The 22,701-nt window shown below is 42.8% G+C and overlaps 2 protein-coding genes across 2 annotated transcripts in view; both read left to right on the forward strand.

The window, feature by feature from the left end:
- ankrd33ba (ankyrin repeat domain 33ba) overlaps positions 1-17,085 on the forward strand; it is a 123,727-nt gene extending 106,642 nt beyond the window's left edge. The window contains exons 3-4 of the mRNA XM_028803430.2: positions 7,511-7,651; positions 15,403-17,085. Coding sequence (XP_028659263.1) covers positions 7,511-7,651; positions 15,403-16,235 — 974 coding nt within the window. The 3' untranslated portion in view covers positions 16,236-17,085. The remainder of the gene's footprint in view (positions 1-7,510; positions 7,652-15,402) is intronic.
- The window catches only part of LOC127528438 (uncharacterized), a 398,423-nt gene that overhangs the window by 30,804 nt on the left and 344,918 nt on the right, over positions 1-22,701 (forward strand). The window lies entirely within an intron of this gene.

Genomic DNA, 22,701 nt, shown 5'->3' on the forward strand with positions numbered 1-22,701 from the left:
TGTGTGTGTATATATACATATATTTGTGTATACTGTATATATATGCAAATAAAAGATATTATTATTAATATTAGTGCAAACAAACAGAAATTATTACTCTGTGAAATAAAGGAACAGTGAAAAGAGATCGAATATATTGTTTGGCTTTAAACTTTAAGCCGGAGACTCGTAGATCATCTAATTCATATTGCCAGCGAGAAATAAAAGATTCCAAAAAAGCGTGGTATGAAGTGCCACGATATGGAGACTCATGAGATTCTTTCAAGTCACACCTTACTTACAACTATTTTCAAACAAGACCGCGGTCATCTAACCTCAGTCATGTGAATGTTTTTGTCAGACACACTTCCTGCACTCTCAGCTCTTATAAATTTTATCAGGACAATAATTTTATACGTTCTAGATGACACGTTAATGACAAAGCGAAGAAGAAAGAGCATGGACAAACATTCGAGAAAGTTGTTTTATTTATTAGAGAGAAAGAAACGATATTCACTCACAGAAAGTTATACGTTGCGTTGTCACGATGTAAGTCCAAACACGGAATCAAAATTCAATGTGATCTTTTGCGATCAATGTGATCTTTTCAATTGCGAAAAGTTCATTCCCAATATTGTTTTTACTAAAGTTTTAAAGTAAAAGTGAAAATAATGCATATGTAACTATTTCCATGAAAATAACAATTTCTTTAAATTTTATATCTGGTTAACCAAACCCGGGGGTGGGCGAGTGAGGCAAGCAGGGGGGCAAAGCCCCCTAGTATATACTGTATTTTTTATATATATATATATATATATATATATATATACAGTAATCCCTCCTCCATCGCGGGGGTTGCGTTCCAGAGCCACCCGCGAAATAGGAAAATCCGCGAAGTAGAAACCATATGTTTATATGGTTATTTTTATATTGTCATGCTTGGGTCACAGATTTGCGCAGAAACACAGGAGGTTGTAGAGAGACAGGAACGTTATTCAAACACTGCAAACAAACATTTGTCTCTTTTTCAAAAGTTTAAACTGTGCTCCATGACAAGACAGAGATGACAGTTCTGTCTCACAATTAAAAGAATGCAAACATATCTTCCTTTTCAAAGGAGTGCAAAGCAAGCAGTCAAAAAAAAAATCAATAGTGCTGTTTGCTTTTAAGTATGCGAAGCACCGCCGGTACAAAGCTGTTGAAGGCGGCAGCTCACACCCCCTCTGTCAGGAGCAGGAAGAGAGAGAGAGAGAGCCACAGAAAATCAATACGTGCCCTTTGAGCTTTTAAGTATGCGAAGCTCCGTGCAGCCTGTCCTTCAGGAAGCAGCTGCACACAGCCCCCCTGCTCACACCCCCCCTACGTCAGCGCAAGAGAGAGAGAGAGAGAGAGGGAGAGAGAAAGTAAGCTGGATAGCTTCTCAGCCATCTGCCAATGAAATCAACTGGCCAAACCAACTGAGGAAGCATGTACCAGAAATTAAAAGACCTATTGTCCGCAGAAACCCGCGAAGCAGCGAAAAATCCGCGATATATATTTAAATATGCTTACATATAAAATCCGCGATGGAGTGAAGCCGCGAAAGGCGAAGCGCGATATAGCGAGGGATCACTGTATTACACACACATATATAATAACTCCATGTTTAGTAAGTTACAGCATTTGTTTATGTCAGGAAGGGCATCCGGTGTAAAATTTTGCCAAATCAATATGCGGACAACAATTTTAGATGATCCGCTGTGGCGACCGTGAATGGGAGCAGCCGAAAGAAGAAGAAGAATGGCCAGGTTGAGGTTTTTTTGGCAGGTCAGTTTTAATTTTTCACTCTAATCAAACACACAAAAATAAATAGTTAAATTCTGAGCCAGTACTGTGCAACCAGTAGCCAAAGCACCAAGCACACAGGTGTCCAATGCAGGATGTCCGCTCCTCTTGTTGTTTGTGTTTGGGATGCATTCTTGACTGCGCTAGATGCCGCCTGCCAATGTCTTACTCCTCAGGAGTGTCACTGACTCATTCTTGTCACTGGACGTTTGCACTTTAACTAGCTCGTGGCATTTGCTTTTTAAAATTACAGAGACAATACAATGGGCACAAAGGGATGACTGGTCAATAGTTGCATTATCAAGCAGCAAACAGGTTCAAGTTATTCCTTTATTCTCTGAATCTGCCTATCTTGTTGAAGGAGTGTAAGAAACTAAAGCCTCTCCCAACAGAATCGGGCATAAGATGAATCAGAACTATGGAAGGGGGCACACATAGCCATACATAATAAGTCAGTTTCCATTTATCAATCAATGTGGACATGCTAACTGCTCACAGAAGCAGGAGTCCAGCCAGTCCCCGAAGCCGAGAGGCAGCCATTGCACTGCTCTGCCTGCATCGTCATGTGTACAGAGAGAAGATGGTGGGATTCCCACTTGCATGTCCATCTAACAAGCAACATGTCACCACTCTCCGGCGCTATGATGAACAAACCAGTGAACAACATCCATCACTTTTATTTAATAAAAGACACAGTCCCACTTACCTGATGTCCTCCTTACTCCTGTTTCCATACGACTTGCTCATTTACACCCCCAGCTCTTGAAATCTTGTCCTAAGGAAAAACTAACTGAGCTGCTGGAGAATATTAGTTTCTGTGCATAGCAACCATTAACAGATAAATATTTTACAATTAATAAGATTAAGACCATTTAAATTCATGATTAATATTGATAATCTTTAGTGACACTTTACTTATTTCTCATATTTTTCTATTCAGTCGTCTTTGCGCTGACCACAGCAGGCGAAATTCTTTATGTGCCTGAGGTGCTAAAACCTCATTAACTTTTTCTCCAAGTTCATAATAAGAATTATTAATATAAATGTATAGAAAGTTTTAGGAGGACTGTCTCTCTCTCTATGTATAACATACGCCCCAGAATGCTGAAGCAGTTCTCTCAGGGTCACATGGGGCTTTGATCACGTTTTTCTCGGTTACAGCAGTGACGTCTGTCAGTTTTTGTGCTAGAAGCATTTCGAAATCATCTTTAGAAATACCAGCGAGTTTCAAAGGAAACCAAAACATCTGCAGACAAGAAGGAGTCTGTCTTTAAACACGATGACAATATGCTTCTCTATCCTGGCTTACAACACCAAGTCTCACATCTGCTGCGGCTCAGCCATCCTTTTGATGATCCCCTCACTGCTGCTCATATCCCTGGTGGTACCTGTCTGACGGCAGCCATCATTAATCTGCTCTGCTAATCATCAGGCTGCCAACACATTGATATGATGGTCTAACAATCAGGATGGAATAAGAGATGAGACGGCAGGATGGCAGAGTGGCAGCCACACAGGGATTTGGGGGGCTGAGGGATAGACGGAGGGACGTTGTTAAGACTCTCTGCCATGCAGTGTCTGCCGATGTGAGAAGTCTGCGTTCATTCAGATATAAGCAGTGTAGCTAAAACAACAGGACAAAGTGGCATTTGACAAAAGCAAGTGTTACACTACAAACATGGCGTATCCAGTTGAAAGACCGAGGTTCAAGCTACAGCCCCTTCAGAAGGAATTCAGACCCTTTCAGTTTTTTGTTAGGTTGCTCATTATTCTCCTTGTCACAAAAAGCACTCTGTACCCTAGAATGACAAGGCAAAAAACAGGATTTTTGGAATTTTTGCAAATGTATCCAAACTACAAAAATGAGATATCACATTGATACAAGTACTCACGACAAGCTTCCCACACCTGGATCTGGGGTTTTCTGCCATTCTTATGGGCGGACCATCTCAAGCTCTGGCTGGTTGGATGGGCATCATTAGCAGACAGTCATTCTCAGTATCTCCAGAGATGTTCAGTTGTGTTCAATTCTGGGATCTGGCTGGGCCACTCAAAAACATTCACAGAGTTGACGCTTAGCCACTCCTGTGTTGTCTTGTCTTTGTCCTCTTGGAAGGTGAACCCTTGACCCAGTCTGAGGTCAGGTGCTCTCTGCGGCAGGTTTTTATTAAGAATGTCCGTGTGTTTTGCTTTGCTCACCTTTCCATCAACCCTGGCTAGTCTCCCATTTCCTTCCCCCTGCAAAACAACCCCATAGCATCATGCTGCCACCACCATGCTTTGCCATTATAGTGGTATCGTATAGGTGATGTGTGACGCCTGATTTTTTCCAGACATGATGCTTCATACTGAGGCCAAACAGTTCAATCCTGGTTCCATCAGACCAGAGTACAGTGTGGAAAACTAATATTAAATGCATCAACGTTTTTTTCAGTAAAATATATTTCTAATGGGCCCATTGACATGAAATTTACAGCAGATGTCAGTAACAAGCCAAGTAATCCATACATACAAAGAAATCAGAACAAACAAGTCCATAAATTATGTGTAATAAAGTGGAATGATACAGGGAATAAGTATTGAACACGCTAACTGAAATTTATGTAATACTAAGTAGAAAAGCCATTGTTGGTAATGACAGCTTCAAGACCCCTCCTGTATGGAGAAACAAGTCGCATGCATTGCTCTTCCGCACAAACTGTCTTCAAATCTTGAAGGTTCCGGGGGCCTCTTCTATGAACTCTGAACTTCAGGTCAGTTCTTTCCATAGATTTTCAAGTCAGGTGATTGACTGGGCCATTCTAGCAGCTTTATTTTCTTTCTCCAAAACCAACTGAGACTTTCCTTGGCTGTGTGTTTGGGATCCTTGTCTTGTTGAAATGCCCCCCCCCCCCTCCCCCTCGTTTCATCTTCAGCATCCTGGTAGATGGCAGCAGATTCTTATCAAGAATGTCCCGGTACATTTCTCCATTCACCCTTCCTTCACTTATATGAAGTCTGCCAGTATTTTGGGGTGTATCTGAGGTGATGTGCAGTGCTATTTCTCCTCTAAACAAGGTGTGTGCAATGACATCCAAAGAGTTCCATTTTGGTCTCCTCTGACCAGACTGTCTTCTCCCAGTATTTCATTGGCTTGTCCAAATGTTGTGCAGCAAACTTTAAATGCGCTTCATCATGCCTTTTCTTCAGCAGGGGAATCTTCCGTGGTGAGCATGCATAGAGGTCATGGCAGTTGAGTGCACTATTTATGGTTTTCTTTAAAACAACTGTATCTGCTCATTCCAGGTCTTTCTGAAGCTCTCCGCGAGTGGTCCTTGGATCTTTGGATAATTCTTCTGATTATTCTTTTGACTCCTCTGTCTGAAATTTTACGAGGAGGACCTGGTCATGGCCAGTTTATGGTGAAATGATGTTCTTTCCACTTCTGGAATATGGCCCCAACGGTGCTCACTGGAACATTCAGAAGTTTAGAAATATGTTTGTCACCAGTGCCATCATTGTGTTTTGCAACGTTAAGGTTGCAGAGGTCTTGTGAGAGCTCTTTGCTTTTACCCATCATGAGATGCTTCTCATGTGACACCTTGGTAATAAGAAATCTTTTTATAGCCATCAATTAGGACTAAGCCAGCTGACATTCATTTGCACTGATAGGGGGCTGTCAGGATTGCTTTCTAAGTACTGACAGATTTCAGCGGGTTTCTTGGCTTTCCAGGCTCTTCTGCACCTCCTTTTCGTCATGTGTTCAATACTTTTTCCCTGTGTCATTCCACTTTATTATACATAACTTAATTTATGGACTTACTTGTTCTGATTTCTTTGTATGTGTGGATTACTTGGGTTGTTACCGACATCTGGTGAAAATTTCATGTCAATAGCCCCATTAGAAACGTTGACTTATTTTCCCTGCTGTATCCTGTTTCTCATAGTCCGAGTCCTTCAGGTGTCTTTATGCTAACTGTGTCTGGCCACTGTGCCAAAAAGCCCTGCTCTGTGGATTGTTGCAGTGATGGTTGTCCTTCTAGAAATTTCTTCCATCTCCACACAGATTTACCAGAGCTCAGCCAGAGGGACCATCGCGTTTTTGGTCTCCTTTCCTACCAAGGCCCTTTTCCTAAGATTGCCGAGTTTCTCTGGGCAGCCAGCTCTAGGAAGACTTGTGGTTGTTCCAAAGTTCTTCCTTCTAAAAATTATGAAGGACACTGTGCTCTTAAGAAAATTTAGCAGTGCAGTAAATTTTTTGTAGTCTTCCCCAGATCTGTGCCTCATCCTGCAGCATTTAAGGTTCCCAGGAACACACTGGCCTCCATAAATATTTATGTTTTTTTATTTTTAATAAATTTGCAACAATTCCTCATGTCCTATTCTTGCTTTCTCATTCTGGGGATTTGAGTATTGCTGATGAGAGAAAATTGAATTTAAATGATTTTGACAAGAGGCTGCAACATAAAGTGTGTAAAAAGTGCAGGGGTCTGAATTACTTTTTGAATCCCGCTACACTTCAGTTAGATTTTATATGACTTTCTAGGGGTGCCAGAAATTCACAGGCAACGTTTGCTCTGACGGTTAGGAGCCACTTCAGTTTCAGGCTACCATTTAGAGCCCCCAGGTGGTGGTCTTTGTGTTGGACTGTAAACTTCATAAATGTCTGTCAATTTGCCATTCCAGTTGTTTGAGTGACTTACATCACTTTACTGTACTTCAGTTGCAGACCTAATGTGTTATATAATTGCATAAAAATCTCTTTGCAGAGTGACGCTCGATTATCCTAAGGGCTGTCTGTACCTCAGAGTGTGGACCGATTCTGTCCTAGTGATTCTGTCACATTCAGGAGAGGCCCCTTGTGTGCTTCCTTTACAATTTCCGTTTACCTCCTCTGGTGGCCTTTTTTCTTTAGGCCTCCTATGGCCAGAACCCTGGAATCCTGATTGCTTGAAATCATCCTACCCATTCACCACACTTACTGGTTTTCCCATTCTCCAAAGGGCGGGCACAGCTCAGAAGAGTTTCCACTGGGCACAACCTGACTTAAAATATAAGGCAACACTGAAACTGCTCATTCAGGGCAGTCAGATGCCTCATGTTCCTCAAGGTCTGACATTTTGGATGCTGGAGTGAAGAAGTTACATGTGAAAAACCCAATGGCCTCTTCCAATCATGCACTGATCCCAGCAGCTATATTTACCCATTGGCTTGTGCCATCCATACTGGGTAAAGCTCCAAGTGTTAGGTGAAAGTGAACAATCATGCATACAGACCTTTAGAGAATTGTGGGAAGTGTTCAGGTAACACCTTTACTATTTTTAACCACACTTCCATCCATCCATTTTCCAACCCGCTGAATCCGAACACAGGGTCACAGGGGTCTGCTGGAGCCAATCCCAGCCAACACAGGGTGCAAGGCAGGAACAAACCCCAGGCAAGGCGCCAGCCCACCGCAAGGCACACAAACACACCCACACAAACACACCCACACTAGGGCCAATTTAGAATCGCCAATCCACCTAACCAGCATGTCTTTGGACTGTGGGAGGAAACCGGAGCGCCCGGAGGAAACCCACGCAGACACGGGGAGAACATGCAAACTCCATGCAGGGCAGACCCGGGAAGCGAACCCAGGTCCCCAGATCTCCCAACTGCGAGGCAGCAGCGCTACCCACTGCGCCACCATGCCGCCCTAACCACACTTTGTCTTCTTTTTTCTTTGCAGGGCATATCACCATCTCAAACTATTTGCTGAATTATTATCCCGGCCTTGACATCGAGAAGAGGAACGTCCACGGCTTCACAGCTCTGATGAAAGCGGCAATGCAAGGCAGGAGCGAGTGTGTCCGGACTTTAATGCTGGCAGGTATTTAAACGATCACTCAGGCTGCCTGTGCCACTGCCGTTATGTTACTCAGACGTTTAGCCCTCCTGTGTTAAGATGTGGGTGGTATTAAATTTAGGACAACATTGCTTATTGCATAACACTAGTAAGCAAATTTCTTTTTTAAGTCATCAAAATAATTCATTGTAGAGGAAGCAAAGTACTTTATCCCCCCCACCTAACTACACTGTCTTCCTTTCTCCCTTCCTTCACTTTTCTTCTTCATCCTCCCACCAGTCCCTCTCATGCACAGTCCAACAGATGCTAAGTTCTCTCAAGTAAAGGCCATAGGCCTCTTGGATGTCAAATCCCTGGAGTATTTACTAGGGCACTTCCCAACCAAACATAGCCCTACAGAACCTGATCTCCCAGAGGTTTATTTTCTCCCAGGATGCTGCTGACTGGAGTTTGTTTTCTTCTCCTCCTTTGTCAACTGGCCGCAGTTTAGCAGAAAAGTTAATGAGCAGATATCGCTGGACTCCATTTATGTTAATCAGTTTCAAACCACTGTGTTACCTACCTGTTTAAACAATTCTGTTTCTTTATGTGTACTCATGGAGGAAACTTCTAGAAGGACAACCATCACTACAACAATCCACAGACCTGGGGCCTCATGTATAACGCCGTGCGTAGAATTCGCACTATAACATGATATAAGCACAAAAGCGGAAATGTACTTACACACAAAAAAATCCGGATGCTCACAGCGCATCACTCTTTCCACATTTTGTTATGTTACAGCCTTATTACAAAATGGATTAAATTCATTTTTTTCCTCAGAATTCTACACACAACACCCCATAATGACAACGTGAAAAAAGTTTACTTGAGGTTTTTGCAAATTTATTAAAAATAAAAACAATGAGAAAGCACATGTACATAAGTATTCACAGCCTTTGCCATGAAGCTCAAAATTGAGCTCAGGTGCATCCTGTTTCCCCTGATCATCCTTGAGATGTTTCTGCAGCTTCATTGGAGTCCACCTGTGGTAAATTCAGTTGATTGGACATGATTTGGAAAGGCACATACCTGTCTATATAAGGTCCCACAGTTGACCGTTCATGTCAGAGCACAAACCAAGCATGAAGTCAAAGGAATTGTCTGTAGACCTCCGAGACAGGATTGTCTCGAGGCACAAATCTGGGGAAGGTTACAGAAAAATTTCTGCTGCTTTGAAGGTCCCAATGAGCACAGTGGCCTCCATCATCCGTAAGTGGAAGAAGTTCGAAACCACCAGGACTCTTCTTAGAGCTGGCCGTCCATCTAAACTGAGCGATCGGGGGAGAAGGGCCTTAGTCAGGGAGGTGACCAAAAACCCGATGGTCACTCTGTCAGAGCTCCAGAGGTCCTCTGTGGAGAGAGGAGAACCTTCCAGAAGGACAACCATCTCTGCAGCAATCCACCAATCAGGCCTGTATGGTAGAATGGCCAGACGGAAGCCACTCCTTAGTAAAAGGCACATGGCAGCCTGCCTGGAGTTTGCCAAAAGGCACCTGAAGAACTCTCAGACCATGAGAAAGAAAATCCTCTGGTCTGATGAAACAAAGATTGAACTCTTTGGTGTGAATGCCAGGCGTCACGTTTGGAGGAAACCAGGCACCGCTCATCACCAGGCCAATACCATCCCTACAGTGAAGCATGGTGGTGACAGCATCATGCTGTGGGGATGTTTTTCAGCAGCAGGGACTGGGAGACTAGTCAGGATAAAGGGAAAGATGACTGCAGCAATGTACAGAGACATCCTGGATGAAAACCTGCTCCAGAGCGCTCTTGACCTCAGACTGGGGCGACGGTTCATCTTTCAGCAGGACAACGACCCTAAGCACACAGCCAAGATATCAAAGGAGTGGCTTCAGGACAACTCTGTGAATGTCCTTGAGTGGCCCAGCCAGAGCCCAGACTTGAATCCGATTGAACATCTCTGGAGAGATCTTAAAATGGCTGTGCACCGACGCTTCCCATCCAACCTGATGGAGCTTGAGAGGTGCTGCAAAGAGGAATGGGCCAAACTGGCCAAGGATAGGTGTGCCAAGCTTGTGGCATCATATTCAACAAGACTTGAGGCTGGAATTGCTGCCAAAGGTGCATCGACAAAGTATTGAGCAAAGGCTGTGAATACTTATGTACATGTGATTTCTCAGTTTTTTTATTTTTAATAAATTTGCAAAAACCTCAAGTAAACTTTTTTCATGTTGTCATTATGGGGTGTTGTGTGTAGAATTCTGAGGGAAAAATTAATTTAATCCATTTTGGAATAAGGCTGTGACATAACAAAATGTGGAAAAAGTGATGTGCTGTGAATACTTTCCAGATGCACTGTACTGTTGTTATAAAGAAGTGGTCTGAACGGATGGCCCACAGTGGTACACTGACATTAGCCGCCGGTACAAGAGGCAGAGAACAGAAAGATATGGAAGAAGATGATCCGCTGTGGCCACCCCTAACGGGAGCAGCTGAAAGAAGAAGAAGAAGAATGGAGGAATGCTGGCACAGAGGACTATGGGAAAATGGGAAGAAGATGGGAAGAATATTTAGAAGAAGATGATGATAACACATTATATGGAGGACAATGAAAGCTAGAAAGAAAGAGCAGGCACTATAATGTCGCATACTGGGCTCCGAGTTGCGCAAAACAAATGACTAAAAAGCGCTCCCCCATGGCAACTTTGGGGTCTTTAGAAATATCAGCCAAAAGAAATGTTTCTTTCTGGTCCTGCCATTACTTTAAAAGACTGACTTTTACAGTTTGAAGGGTGTTTATGATGTCGTTATCCTTACTTTTTAATTTACAGGATTTACTCATACTTTCATAATGGTGGGACTTATGAGGGTCGGTCAGGACAAGAGCGAGTACCGTGTCCCCTTCATGGAATTCACACAGTTTATCATACTGACGTTTTTTGTGCTTCTTGCTCATGATACAGATGTCCTTTCGCCATTTAGGACAATTTAGATATCTTTTCTTGTAAACTGAGGCCTTGACTAGCTAATCTAAGTTTCCAGACATTCCATGTTCATTTTCCCAATCTTTCCTTAAATGGTCCAGTAGCCCATGGGGCTCATGGTGATTCTGTCACTCATACATAACAAATGGTAAGAAAGTGTCCCGAGTTATTAAAATCATCATGAAAGATATGCCTAATCATTTGTTTCAAAGTTTTACTAACCCTTTCACCTAAACCTCTTTGTTTTTCGACAGTAAACAGTGGTGTTTATCTTTTTAATAGCAAGAGTTATGAGTGTTAAAGAAAAACGTGTACCCCGATGTGTCAAACTCTAATGCAGTATCCCCATGTGAAAACTTCTGTTAGCGCTTGGCAAATTTGCCTTCCACCGCCCTACCACTACCGGAAATCTAACTACATAATCAGAGAAGAGCAACTCGGCTGAATCCAGGACTACAGCGGATGAGTTATAAGGGAAGATTCAAAGAGCGGAGGCTTTACAGTTCAAACAAAAGGAGATTAAGAGGAGACCTGACTGAAGTGTTTAAAATTAGGAAGGGAATCAGTCCAATGGATCAAGATGGTGACATTAAAATGACTTCATCAAGAACACGGGGACACAGTTGGAAACATGTTAAGTTGTAAATTTCACACAAACTTTAGGAAATTTTTCTTTAAACAAAGAACGATAGACATTTGGAATAAGCGACCAAGTAGTGTGATAGACAGTAAGACGTTAGGGACTTTAAAAATGTGATGTTCTTTTCTTGGAAAAAGTAAGTGGGTAGGACTGGCGAGCTTTGTTAGGCTGAATGGCCTGTTCTCGTCTAGAGTCTTCTAATGTTCTAATCTACTAACACAAAGATATACCGACACCCATTTTTACTGCTGGATGATAGATGGATAGTAAAGCTGCTACATAAAGGGTGATAGACAGATAGAAATGAAAGGCACTTGTCACAGATAGGGGGCGCTATCGCTCCCTTGAACCCTCAGACTATACGCCAGACACCAGGTAAAAGTCCAATAGTTGACTTTATTATTAATAAACAGTGCGCAAAGTACCCTCCTCTCCACAATACTCATAAATAAATACACAATACACTCCACCACTCCCAGACGTGTTGCCAGCTCAGCTCAACTCTGGGATCTCCCACAGTCCTTTATATAGTCCGTGACCCGGAAGTGCTCCTGAACCCCTGTCCATGTTATATTTTAGCACTTCCGGGTCAGATCCAAAAGTCTTCTCTTCATCCCGGTCTTTTTGTTCATGTGATTATGACGCACTTCTGGGTTGTATGCGAAAGTCTCACTGCTCCTCCCTGCAGAGTCTTCTAGGGGCCCCTGTGGTATCCAGCAGGGTTGGGGATGAAAACTCCAATGTCCATAATTCCCTGCTGGCATTTGGGGCACCTCCATGCTGCAGGGAGGGCTCCATCTAGCGGCCTGGGGGGTATTGGCCGGGATGAAAGGCCGGCCATATCCCACACACTATATAATAGATAGATAGATTTCTGTTTTCATACGCACACACACTAAAGTGATTACGACACGCTGAATGTACATACAAGATTTTTCCATTCCCAGGTAATATCAGAATTTGGACTGCATGTGTTAAGTGTTGGCATTCCAGTATCGGCCTCCAATGAAGAGGTCCCAGAGATTTTAAATTTGTTTTCTACACCAGCCCCAGGGCTCTGTCTTGGGTCCCCTTCTATTTATTATTTATCTTCTGCCTCTTGGTCATATCTTTAGGACATTTGATATCCATTTTCACTGTTACGCTGACGACACCCAGCTCTGTCTGTCTACTAAGCCTGATTGCACTCTTCCACCTTCTTCCCTCTCAGATTGTCTGCAGGAAGTTAAATCATGGCTGTCTGCTAATTTCTTCAATTAAATAGTGATAAAACAGAGGTTCTTCTGGTAGGAACTAAATCTGTTTTGTAAAATGTGATAATATTTCATTGACTATTGATTAGGGGTGGGCGGTATGACCAAAATTCTATATCACGGTATTTTTCTAAATTATCCCGGTTTCACGGTATTCGACGGTATTTTTTTCCCCATGCATGAGTGGATGTTAACCACATTTTCCACTGGAATTACTGGCTAAGAATAACCTATTCCACTGTCAAAAGTATTGTACATTGTACAAAAAAAACATTTTAATGTGCACACAAGTATTAATACAGGTTTGCATTGCCGCATAAAGTGATAGTTTTCAAGGGGGTGGCACTAATGAAGAGAAGGTATCACATTGCATGACCGATGCAGTCAAAATATAGAACCTTTTTATTGAACAAATTTTGCCAACTTAAACTAAAATTTTGACAACATATTTTCAACCATCCAAAGAGGCATTTAGACTTAGTAAAATATCCAGAGGTGCTTGTCAAAAGTTGTATTGCACTGAATATGTCTTAGAAAAGGAATAAATAGTAAATATTTTTTGTAAACCAACTACACTTTCTGTTAATGTTAACAATCTCTGTCCACTGACACGTTAAAGTGACTTTTTAAACAACTTTATCATCATTAAACTGCATAATATTTAAACTAATAAATAATAACAATAAAATAAATAATAGTATTATTACTGATAGTTGCACTATTATGTCCAGTGTAGAGAACTTTATGGCAGGTGTGACGAGGCTCCAAAAAACTGGATGTATGAATGGCTATCGCACAGGTTTAACTTAAAATATTGTATAAATGTTGGGTTTGTGATCTGGTGGTCGGAGACACGAACACAGAATTCAGTGCATGTTCTTCTGAGCGGGCTATCTTTATTGCATGTGTGCTGTCTCTGTCTTACGTACCAAACCCCAGTTCCTATCCGTCCTTTTTCTTTCTCCACATAACCAATCACCACACGATAAACGTCTTTGTGAAATTAAAACTAGTTATAAACTTAGCCCACGGAGTGTTCAGAACTTTAAAAACATCTTTGTTATACATGTTTAATTATGCCATCCATTCAGAGTTGCGCCCATCTCTGAACGAGTCGCCAGCACATCGCAGGATGAATACAAGCAAAACATACACTAGCAGGGTCAATACAGCATAACAAAACCCCACATCCTACCTGACTTTGAAAGGAAACTGAAGCACGCCGAGTAAACCCACCAGAAAAACATGCAAATGCAAGGCAGGCATGCCGCCGTGCCCCCATATGATTAATGCATGCTTTAATGCATTTCACCATGAAAATTATATTACGTATTTATTTTAGCATTCTAAATGTTCAGAGAGCAGGAAGATCATGAAGTGAATGTATTCTGTGCGGCGATCGCTGCCGCTGCCACCTCTTAGTGCAAGAAGTAGTCAGTTTAAGAATCACTTAACACAAAGCATTTAATATGCTATATAACTTATGACGGGGTTTGAAAACATGTCGTCACACTATTACACAGTACCCAGGTACATTACACTGTATTGAAAACAAATAAAACAAGTACAGCTTGGCTTGCAGTATTACCCAGTAGTATAGAAACAGTATTTACACATCTGACCTTTTAAAACTAAAGTATCTCCAGGCTCTCTGTCCATTTTCACCACGCAGCATTCCTATGCTACCGCCCACTATTTGGTGGTGTAGCAGTGAAAAAGAGCCCTGGTGCAACAAATCTGTGTTTAGCGGTGTAGCAGTGAAAAAGGTCCCCACTTGAACAGTTTCCCGCTGCGCCACGTTCCGAACGTCGTTTAGGCAATTTAAACCGGTGTTGTGGTATAAGAAAAATCCATATCATAAAAAAAATAAAAAATGGTTTTCGGTATGAACCGGTATACCGCCCAGCACTACTATTGATAATTCTCTAATCTCATCTTCTTCCCAGGTTAAGAGCTTAGGTGTTATTCTCAACAGTACCTTAAAATTCGAGGCGCATATTAATAACGTTACTCAGTCTGCATACTTCCATCTACATAATATCAGCCGTTTACGTCCTTGCGTCTCTTTCAGTTACCAGCACTGCTTTTCTTGTTCATGCTCTGGTTACATCTCGTGTCGATTATTGTAATTCTATCCTTTCTTGTCTTCCTCACAAACTCCTTTACAAACTTCACTTGGTTCAGAATGCTGCAGCTCGTATTATTACCAGAACCCCTTCCACCGAACACGTTACTCCTGTCCTTCAGCAGCTTCACTGGCTCCCAATTAAATATCACATTGATTTTAAGATTCTGCTTATTACTTACATGACCCTTCATAATCGGGCACCTCCTTATCTTTCTGATCTTCTTCACATCTCCGTTCCTTCTTGTCTGCTTAGATCTTCTTCCACTGTCAATCTTATTATACCTCCTGCTCGCTTGACTTTCATTCTTAATATCGACTCTCTTCCTACCTTTAACTCTCATCTTTTTAAGCTGGCTTATTCCGTCTGATAATTTTAGCTGATAAAACTGAATTTAAATGTATTATCGTATTTATTTTGGTTCTGTTGTACTGTAATATTTTATTAATTTTATGTTGTGACTGTTGCTATTAAGGTGCCTATAAATAAAATAAATGATTATTATTACACCTGTAGGAGAGAGTAGGAACCCTCAGAGATGGAGGATCATTAAATTCAAATTCTTCTCTCTGCCCAAGACGGTGTTCGATGGAGACCAATTTCATACCATCACATACCAGGCTGTCATACTTGGGGTGGGCTATATGGACTATCTGAGGTTCAAGTACCACTGCCAGCCTGACTGAGAGCCCTCTTACGGCTGGATCAGGTTCCTGTGTAAACCAAATTGCATCCATTTTGTTTCTGACTTTTGTTTTCTTTCCTGTAGGGGCAGACCTGGACGCTAAAGACCCTGGTCGAAAGCTGACCCCCCGAGGTTGGGCACTGTTCACCGGCCGCTATGAAACGGCCTACCTGATGCAGCGTCTGATAGCGCGACCCTGCCCCGGGCAGTTCTGCGAGACTTACAGCGCGGAATGGCCGCAGCTGAAGGAGCTCGTGGCCAAGGCGACTGCTCCCAAAGGCTGCCTCCAGAAGATCTCCGAGACGATTTGCTCAGCTTTCACTTTTAAATTTCCACATGAACCTGAGGAAGAGGGGGTCATGGATCATATGGTCAGGATGACTACTAGTCTGAGCAGCCCCTTTGTGGCGACTGCCTGCAGGACAGTGTGCCCCGGGAGCCCTCCTTGTGTTGGCAAGAGGCGCTTTGCGGTGCAGGAAATCCTTAAAAGGCAGCGCATCGAGCAGTTAAAGACCCAGGGCCCCGAGCGTCTCAACAACTACAAGAAGCTGTTCCAGAACTCGCAGGTCATGCTGATACCCAAAAAGAAAGACAGACGTGCCAGCTTACAGCCAAAGAGCAGCTTGTCCTCGGACATGGGGTCGGCTGCGGCCCCGCGGCGGAGTAGTTTACTGCCTTTGCACCTTCTGCGGAGAAGCAGCGTGCGGCCTGGCATGGTGGTGCCTAAAGTGCGAGTGTGCAAAGCCCCTCTGCCCACCTTCCAGCCAGAGAGGAGGAGGAGCAACAGCAGCACAAAGGACAGCCCTTACCTCCAGGTCCCAAAATGGAGATACAAAGAGGTGAAAGAGGAGCGCAAGAAGGCAGAGGAGGAAGAGCGCAAAAAGGCAGAAACTGCCAGCCAGAAGCACAAGTCGTAAACGGGCGCCATGGGCTGCCGCGGCTTTTGAAAGCTTTAGAATCAACTCTTGGGTTTCTTTCCTATTGTTTCATGTTTACAGAACCTCCATAGGATTAACATTTGGACTTGTACGAGTTACTTAATTTATTTGATTGATTTTTTTTTCTTTTCTTTAAATTATTTCTTTGATGCACTGATTACAATCAAGCCAGCAGGAAACAAATCTAAAAAATGTGAGCCTCGTGGCTCCTGCCGAGAGAAACAAAATATGCAAAATCCTTTGTGTGCTGTGAACCAAAAACACTAAAGAAAAAGAGTCTGCCACCGCCGGGAACACAGCGGCTCCCACTTCAGATCGAAAAGATAACTGAACGCAAGATTTCTCAGGAGAAGAAAAAAAATAATAATCATCATCTAAACAGAGACGCGCTTTCCTTTTATTAAAGATGCTTTTAAGGATTTTTTATGTCCTTCACTATGCAGGTTTGAAAGCAAAACAAAAATGGTGGCTTTGTATTTTTATAAGACCTTTAAACACTATTTAATGATACAGAAGCAGTTTTTATAATGTTTTTTTTGCACCCTTTAAAAGCACAACATAAAATTAAATGAGGATAAACACTCCTGACCAAATATCTGGGGGGGTCACAGGCAATAAATATTTAGTCTGAATATTTATGAGACACTGTGATTAGGTGGTGGCCCCTCCTGGACTTTCACCCACCTTGTGCCCGGGACTGCCACACTGTGAGCTTGAACTGCATGTACAGGGTGTCGTTTACAGTCACGCTTGAACGTGTGTCATCGTTATTTTAAGAAATATTACATGAAGGCTTCTCAAATATCTGAAATCGAGACGTGAAACACAAGATTTGCACTCGTAGTTCGGAGCAGCGGATCCCAAGTTCAGTCCTGGGGGAGCCCTGGAGCTGCGAGTTTTTATTCCAATCAGCGTCTCATTCTTACTTTTAATTGACCTCATTGCTCAGTGAGCTGGCCTTTTTATTCTCTTACTCTGACAAACTTTAAATGCTTTACCTTTTTTTTAAACAGATCCTTTTCTACAGTTTGTTTCCTTAATTAGCCCTTTATAATATTAAGATCATTGTGATTTCATTTGGCTCTTTTGGTTTAAAATGGGTTAAGTAGATGACGGGATGAATGTTCTGATTATTGGGTCCATTAGTCACGAACAGGCCCCTTAGCGGGGAGTCGCAGTCTTTCAGCATTCAGTGGTGGTTGGCCAGTCATCTGCTCATCCTGGTGATTTGTGTCGTTATTTATGAACAATTACCGTATATACTCGTGTATAAGTCGGGTCTTGAAATCCAAAAAAATCGATCATAAAATCAGACCCCGACTTATACGCCCGTTCAAATTTTTTTTTTTTTACATCTTCTTGACTCCTCCAATCTCGCATCAGTTTTCTCAGACACATTGAATTTTGTTGCAGCAGCACAGTTACCAATTTCGTTCACCACTTCAACGACTTTTCATTTAAAACCAGCTGGTCATGAGCTATTGGTAGTGACCGAAAGAATGACATCGCGAATACAAGCGGCTGAAATGAGTTTCCTCTTTAGGGTGTCTGGGCTCTCCCTTAAAGATAGGGTGAGAAGCTCAGTCATCCGGGAGGAGCTCAGAGTAGAGCCGCTGCTCCTCTGCGTCGAGAGGAGTCAGATGAGGTGGCTCGGGCATCTGATCAGGATGCCTCCTGGACGCCCCCCTGGTGAGGTGTTCCGGGCACGTCTAACCGGGAGGAGGCCCCGGGGAAGACCCAGGACACACTGGAGGGACTATGTCTCTCGACTGGCCTGGGGACGCCTTGGGATTCTTCCGGAAGAGCTAGAAGAAGTGGCCGGGGAGAGGGAAGTCTGGGCATCTCTGCTCAAGCTGCTGCCCCCGCGACCCGACCTCGGATAAGCGGGAGACAATGGATGGATGGATGGATTCATATTTTCTTCTACGTAGATAAGGGATGGATGCTCTTACGATAAAGGTGTATGAGGGTGTGAGATACAAAAAACACAAATCAGTGCAAACGTCACTTTGGAATTGTTTGGGTATCACCGTGTGGTCACGTAGGCACAATACATAGAAAATAAAGGCTGTGTGCTCCGTGGTTACTCTCTCAGGTGGGTGTTGGCACATCAGAATCTCCTGGACCAATAGCGTCAGTTTTCCGCATTCGACTTATACGACCGATATTATAAAATACCAGAAATTATACGATAAAATCAAGTCCTGACTTATCCACGAGTATATACGGTAAGTGGGTGAACACAAATTACCCATAAAAGAGAGAGGTAAGCATTTAAAGCTGTAGCAAAAAGGAGTATTTCTAAATAAGTAGAAACGTGATGCTGCTGTGATTTTTGGAATGCAAAATAAGAGAAGACAAAAAGAAAAGAAAAGATGAGCTAATAAAATGAGGTCACGTAAGATTCTGAACCTGGGGATACTAAAAGGGACTGAACATGAGAACCACCAAACTCGATGGACATCTTACTGCTCAGGGCTCACCTGTATTTGCACCAGCACAATTTAACGTAGCTATAATAGATTATTATAATTATACGTTATTTCAATTAAGATTGACAAATTCTGATTAAATAAGTATTAAGTCATTAAAAAAAAAAAAAAAAATCAAAACTTGCGATGGATTCAAACTTTCAGGCATGGCTGTAGAAAGCAGTTCCAGCATTTTATGACCCGATGCCACAGACTTGTCATCACAATTCAAAACTAAATTTGTACCCCATTCTGACCGCCGACATGATCACCCCTTGGCATCCTGAAGCCCCCGGGATGCCCTCCATCCAACTCCAGTCCAAAAAAATGCATCAGGGCTCCACCCGGTGCACATTGGGAGCCACTCTTGAATGGAGTGCCAGCCTATGGCATGTGGGAGGAAAAGTGAGGAGTCCTGGGAGAAGTGGAGCTGTGAAGCCCTTTGAGGCCTCAGGATGACCCGATGTGACCGACTGGCCAGAAGGAGGGAGACAAGTTGTGACAATAAATAAAGGAATGGCTTGACTCAACACCAGGGAAAAAAGGCCTGTCACTGCTTTCAATGAAATACTTTTGAAAATGTCTTCATGTTTTATTTCACTTTTGTTAAAGAAATTGCAGGATTTGTGAACTCTTAACATAACTACATTTTACAAGACATCTTTTGAAGTTTTTAATTTTACACACCTTAATTCAGGGTAGTTAATGAGGCCTTCCGTCTTATTAGGGGGATCAGGAACACAAACGGACACATTTTTATTTTTCACACAAGAATTAATTCAATGTAATCCTCACACCAGAGCCCATCACATGCTACACAGAAGGGGCACCAAGGTGTAACGGGTGAGCTGAAGTGATGGCGCGCCCCGCGTTACACGCTTTGACCCTAAGCCAGGTATTCATTTAATTCTGTCCAATCCACGTTCCTAACAATCTGCACCCAGCCTTGTTTTGGTTTGGTTTGGCAGACACAGAGACGAGAGGCCAGACACTCTCACTGGGGCAGCCAGAGGCAGCTTTGTCACTGAACCATGGATGTCAAGGACACAAATCAGAAGGGTCTGGAGATTCAGGTTGTCCAGCCCTGCTCGAGGGGTGCAGTAAGCTGCTGCAGGCCTGATCACAAATGGTGTCCAAATCAGATGTCTGGGCATCACATTTAACTTGATAGCTAAACCCAACTGGTCATGTCAGACCTTTAAGCAGAAAAGAACACACAGACACATGCGGGAAAAAAAAGCTAAAACTAAATGTCATTTTCAACACGTGGCACACACGTGGGTTAAGTCAACAGCTTAGACTTCCACTGGATTTGTGTCAGCAAGTGTTGCCAAGTTAAGCAAATCTAAAATGTTGTCTCCCATTTAATGACATCATCCAAACACTAAAGTCTTCTTTTTTTGATCAGAAGTTACGGACAGTAAGGCGACGTCCACACTACTACATGTTGGTTTAATTTAAACAAAAACAGTCCCTGCTCACACTAGCGATTTCACATCATTTACAAAAATATCTCCATCCACACTAAACCAAAAATGTGTAGGCCGTAGACACTGGAGGAAATGTCCCCCTTGAAGGGACGGTTACGCTGCCGGCCATGGAATTTATCGCAGAACTGTTACTATTTGCCTTTTGCGCGTGTATACTGCATTCGGATTGTGCAAAGAGCAATTTAGATGCATACAGTTAAAGAACACCATAAAAGCAACTCCTCTGTGTCGGGTAGGTTGGACTACGGGTTTCTTCCATTAAGGGGAACGCATCAGGGAACGAGATGTTGTAATGGCAAAAATGGAGACAAATGTTTGTTTTTCAACGAAAGCGTAGTAGTGTGGACAGTGTTGAAGTTTTAAAACTGGCCACCGTGTGGCGCTGCTGTTTATAGAAGCCATCAGTGGACGCGTGTCACATGTGATAGAACAACAGCTGACTGTGCACTGCCATTGTCGCGTGTCAGTAGTTTAGTGAGGTTGTTAAGAAGCTGTGTGTAGCGCATCGGTGAGCGAAGATTTGAGCAAGGAACCGACATTAAAATCGTGCAGCTTCTTGAACAAATCAGTAAGTAGAAACACCGCGGTGAGCAAGCGTTGCGTTTGCTGAACACCGGCGCTTCACGGAGGGAAGAGAATCTCATGAAGATGTTGACCGAAATGGCCGTCAAGCCTGAAAGGAACATCTGGAAGGTGCAATGAATGCACACAAGACTACAGCCATTCACCCTGCCATTTGTGTTTTGGTGTTTCTTGCTTCCGAGATGCAGGTTACGGTCGATGTTTTCTCAAAGGTAAAGACATCATTATAAAAGCAACCATTTCCACAAAATCAAGGTGACAGGAGTGTACTTCTATGAACAGAATGTGGAGTAAAGCGCGATTATTGTACTTGCTTGTTGCCGAAGACCCCAGTCTTAACTTATTAGAACTAGCAGGCCTTCAGCCAAACAAGTTTACCAGACCTGTTCATCTCATTTTTACGGAAGCGTATGAGGGCCACGGAGAAGAAAAGAAAAAAAATAAGGACACAGTGTCAAGAATAAAGTCAACACTATTCTCGACATTTCCACTTTAATCTCAACATAACAATTCAGATTAACGTCAACACATTGACTTTATTCTCGTAGTGTATTTTGTCACTGAAGTAGAACGTTGTAAACTTCATCTTAAAATCAATGTTTCATTTACTAGATTTTCTCAAGCCCAGTCATAACTACTAGTGTAGCATGTAGAATTCTACGATAAATACTTGATATCATTTTCATGATGAAATGCATTAACGCATGTGTGTGGAGTGGCGGTAGTGCTGCTCCCTCACAGTTAGGGGTCCCCAGGTGTATGTTCAGTGTAGACAACCTTATGGCAGGTGTTACGAGGCTCCAAAAAGCTGGATGTATGAGTGGGTATCGCACGTGCCTTTGAAACTAAACTGAAATACGCCGAGTAAACCCACCAGAAAAACATTCAAACTCCAGGCAGGGAACACCCGAGATCCCCTTGCTGTGAAGCAGCTACCGCCACGTCACCGTGCCCCCACGTGTTTAATACCTGCTTTAATGCATTTCATCATGAAAATGATATCAAGTATTTATCTTAGCATTCGAAATGTTCAGAGAGTAGGAATATCATGAAGTGAATGGATTCTGTGTGGCGAACGCTGCCTGCGGCTCCGCTCAGTGCCAGAGGAAGTCACTTTAAGAAGTGCGTAGCGATTAACAGCTGGGCCGGGGAACACTTAACACAAAGCATTAAATGTGCTACATTAACTTATGATAGGATAAGAGAAAATCTAGGAAACACTGATATTAGATGAGGTTTACGATATGGCAAAGTTAAACTAGAGAGAGAAAAAAAACACAAGGGTTTAAAGTGGAAATGTCGAGAATAAAGTCGGCATGTTGACTTTAATCTCGACATACACTTTTGTTTCTTCACGGTGCCTGTATTTTTTTCTTCTCCGTGGCCTTAATACACTTCCGTACATTTTCCATAGTGACAAAGTCGAGTTGCGAAGGTTCCTACAGGCCTACTGTACGCCACACTACTTGGTCATTTAAACCATGGCTATGGTTCTCGGTGTGTGAAAAAAAATTTAAGTAGCATTTCCCGTTAGCAGTGTGAAGAACATATTGTATTTTAAAGTAACAGTTGGGATCCACTGTATGAATCCCCTTCACAATTTAAAATGCAAGAACATAAGAAATTTGGGGAAAAAAAAAGAAAAACAACCAGGAGGAGACCATTCAGTCCATCAAGCACATTTACCGAGCTGTACCCAATATCTCAACCAGATCGTCAAGGCTTTGGGACCCAAAATCGGTCAACAGCATGGGAGTGCACAGGGTGTGGTTATCGAATAGGCCACTAGGTTTCGTACGCCATCAGGTTAATTGGTGTGACGAGTGACATCAGGTATGTCACCTCTGCTTTCTTAAATCACAAAGGCTCAACTCTTTCTCCATACCCAATACCCAGCAGTCT

The sequence above is a fragment of the Erpetoichthys calabaricus genome, chromosome 6, assembly GCF_900747795.2.
Source record: "Erpetoichthys calabaricus chromosome 6, fErpCal1.3, whole genome shotgun sequence".
Classification (NCBI taxonomy): Eukaryota; Metazoa; Chordata; class Cladistia; order Polypteriformes; family Polypteridae; genus Erpetoichthys; species Erpetoichthys calabaricus.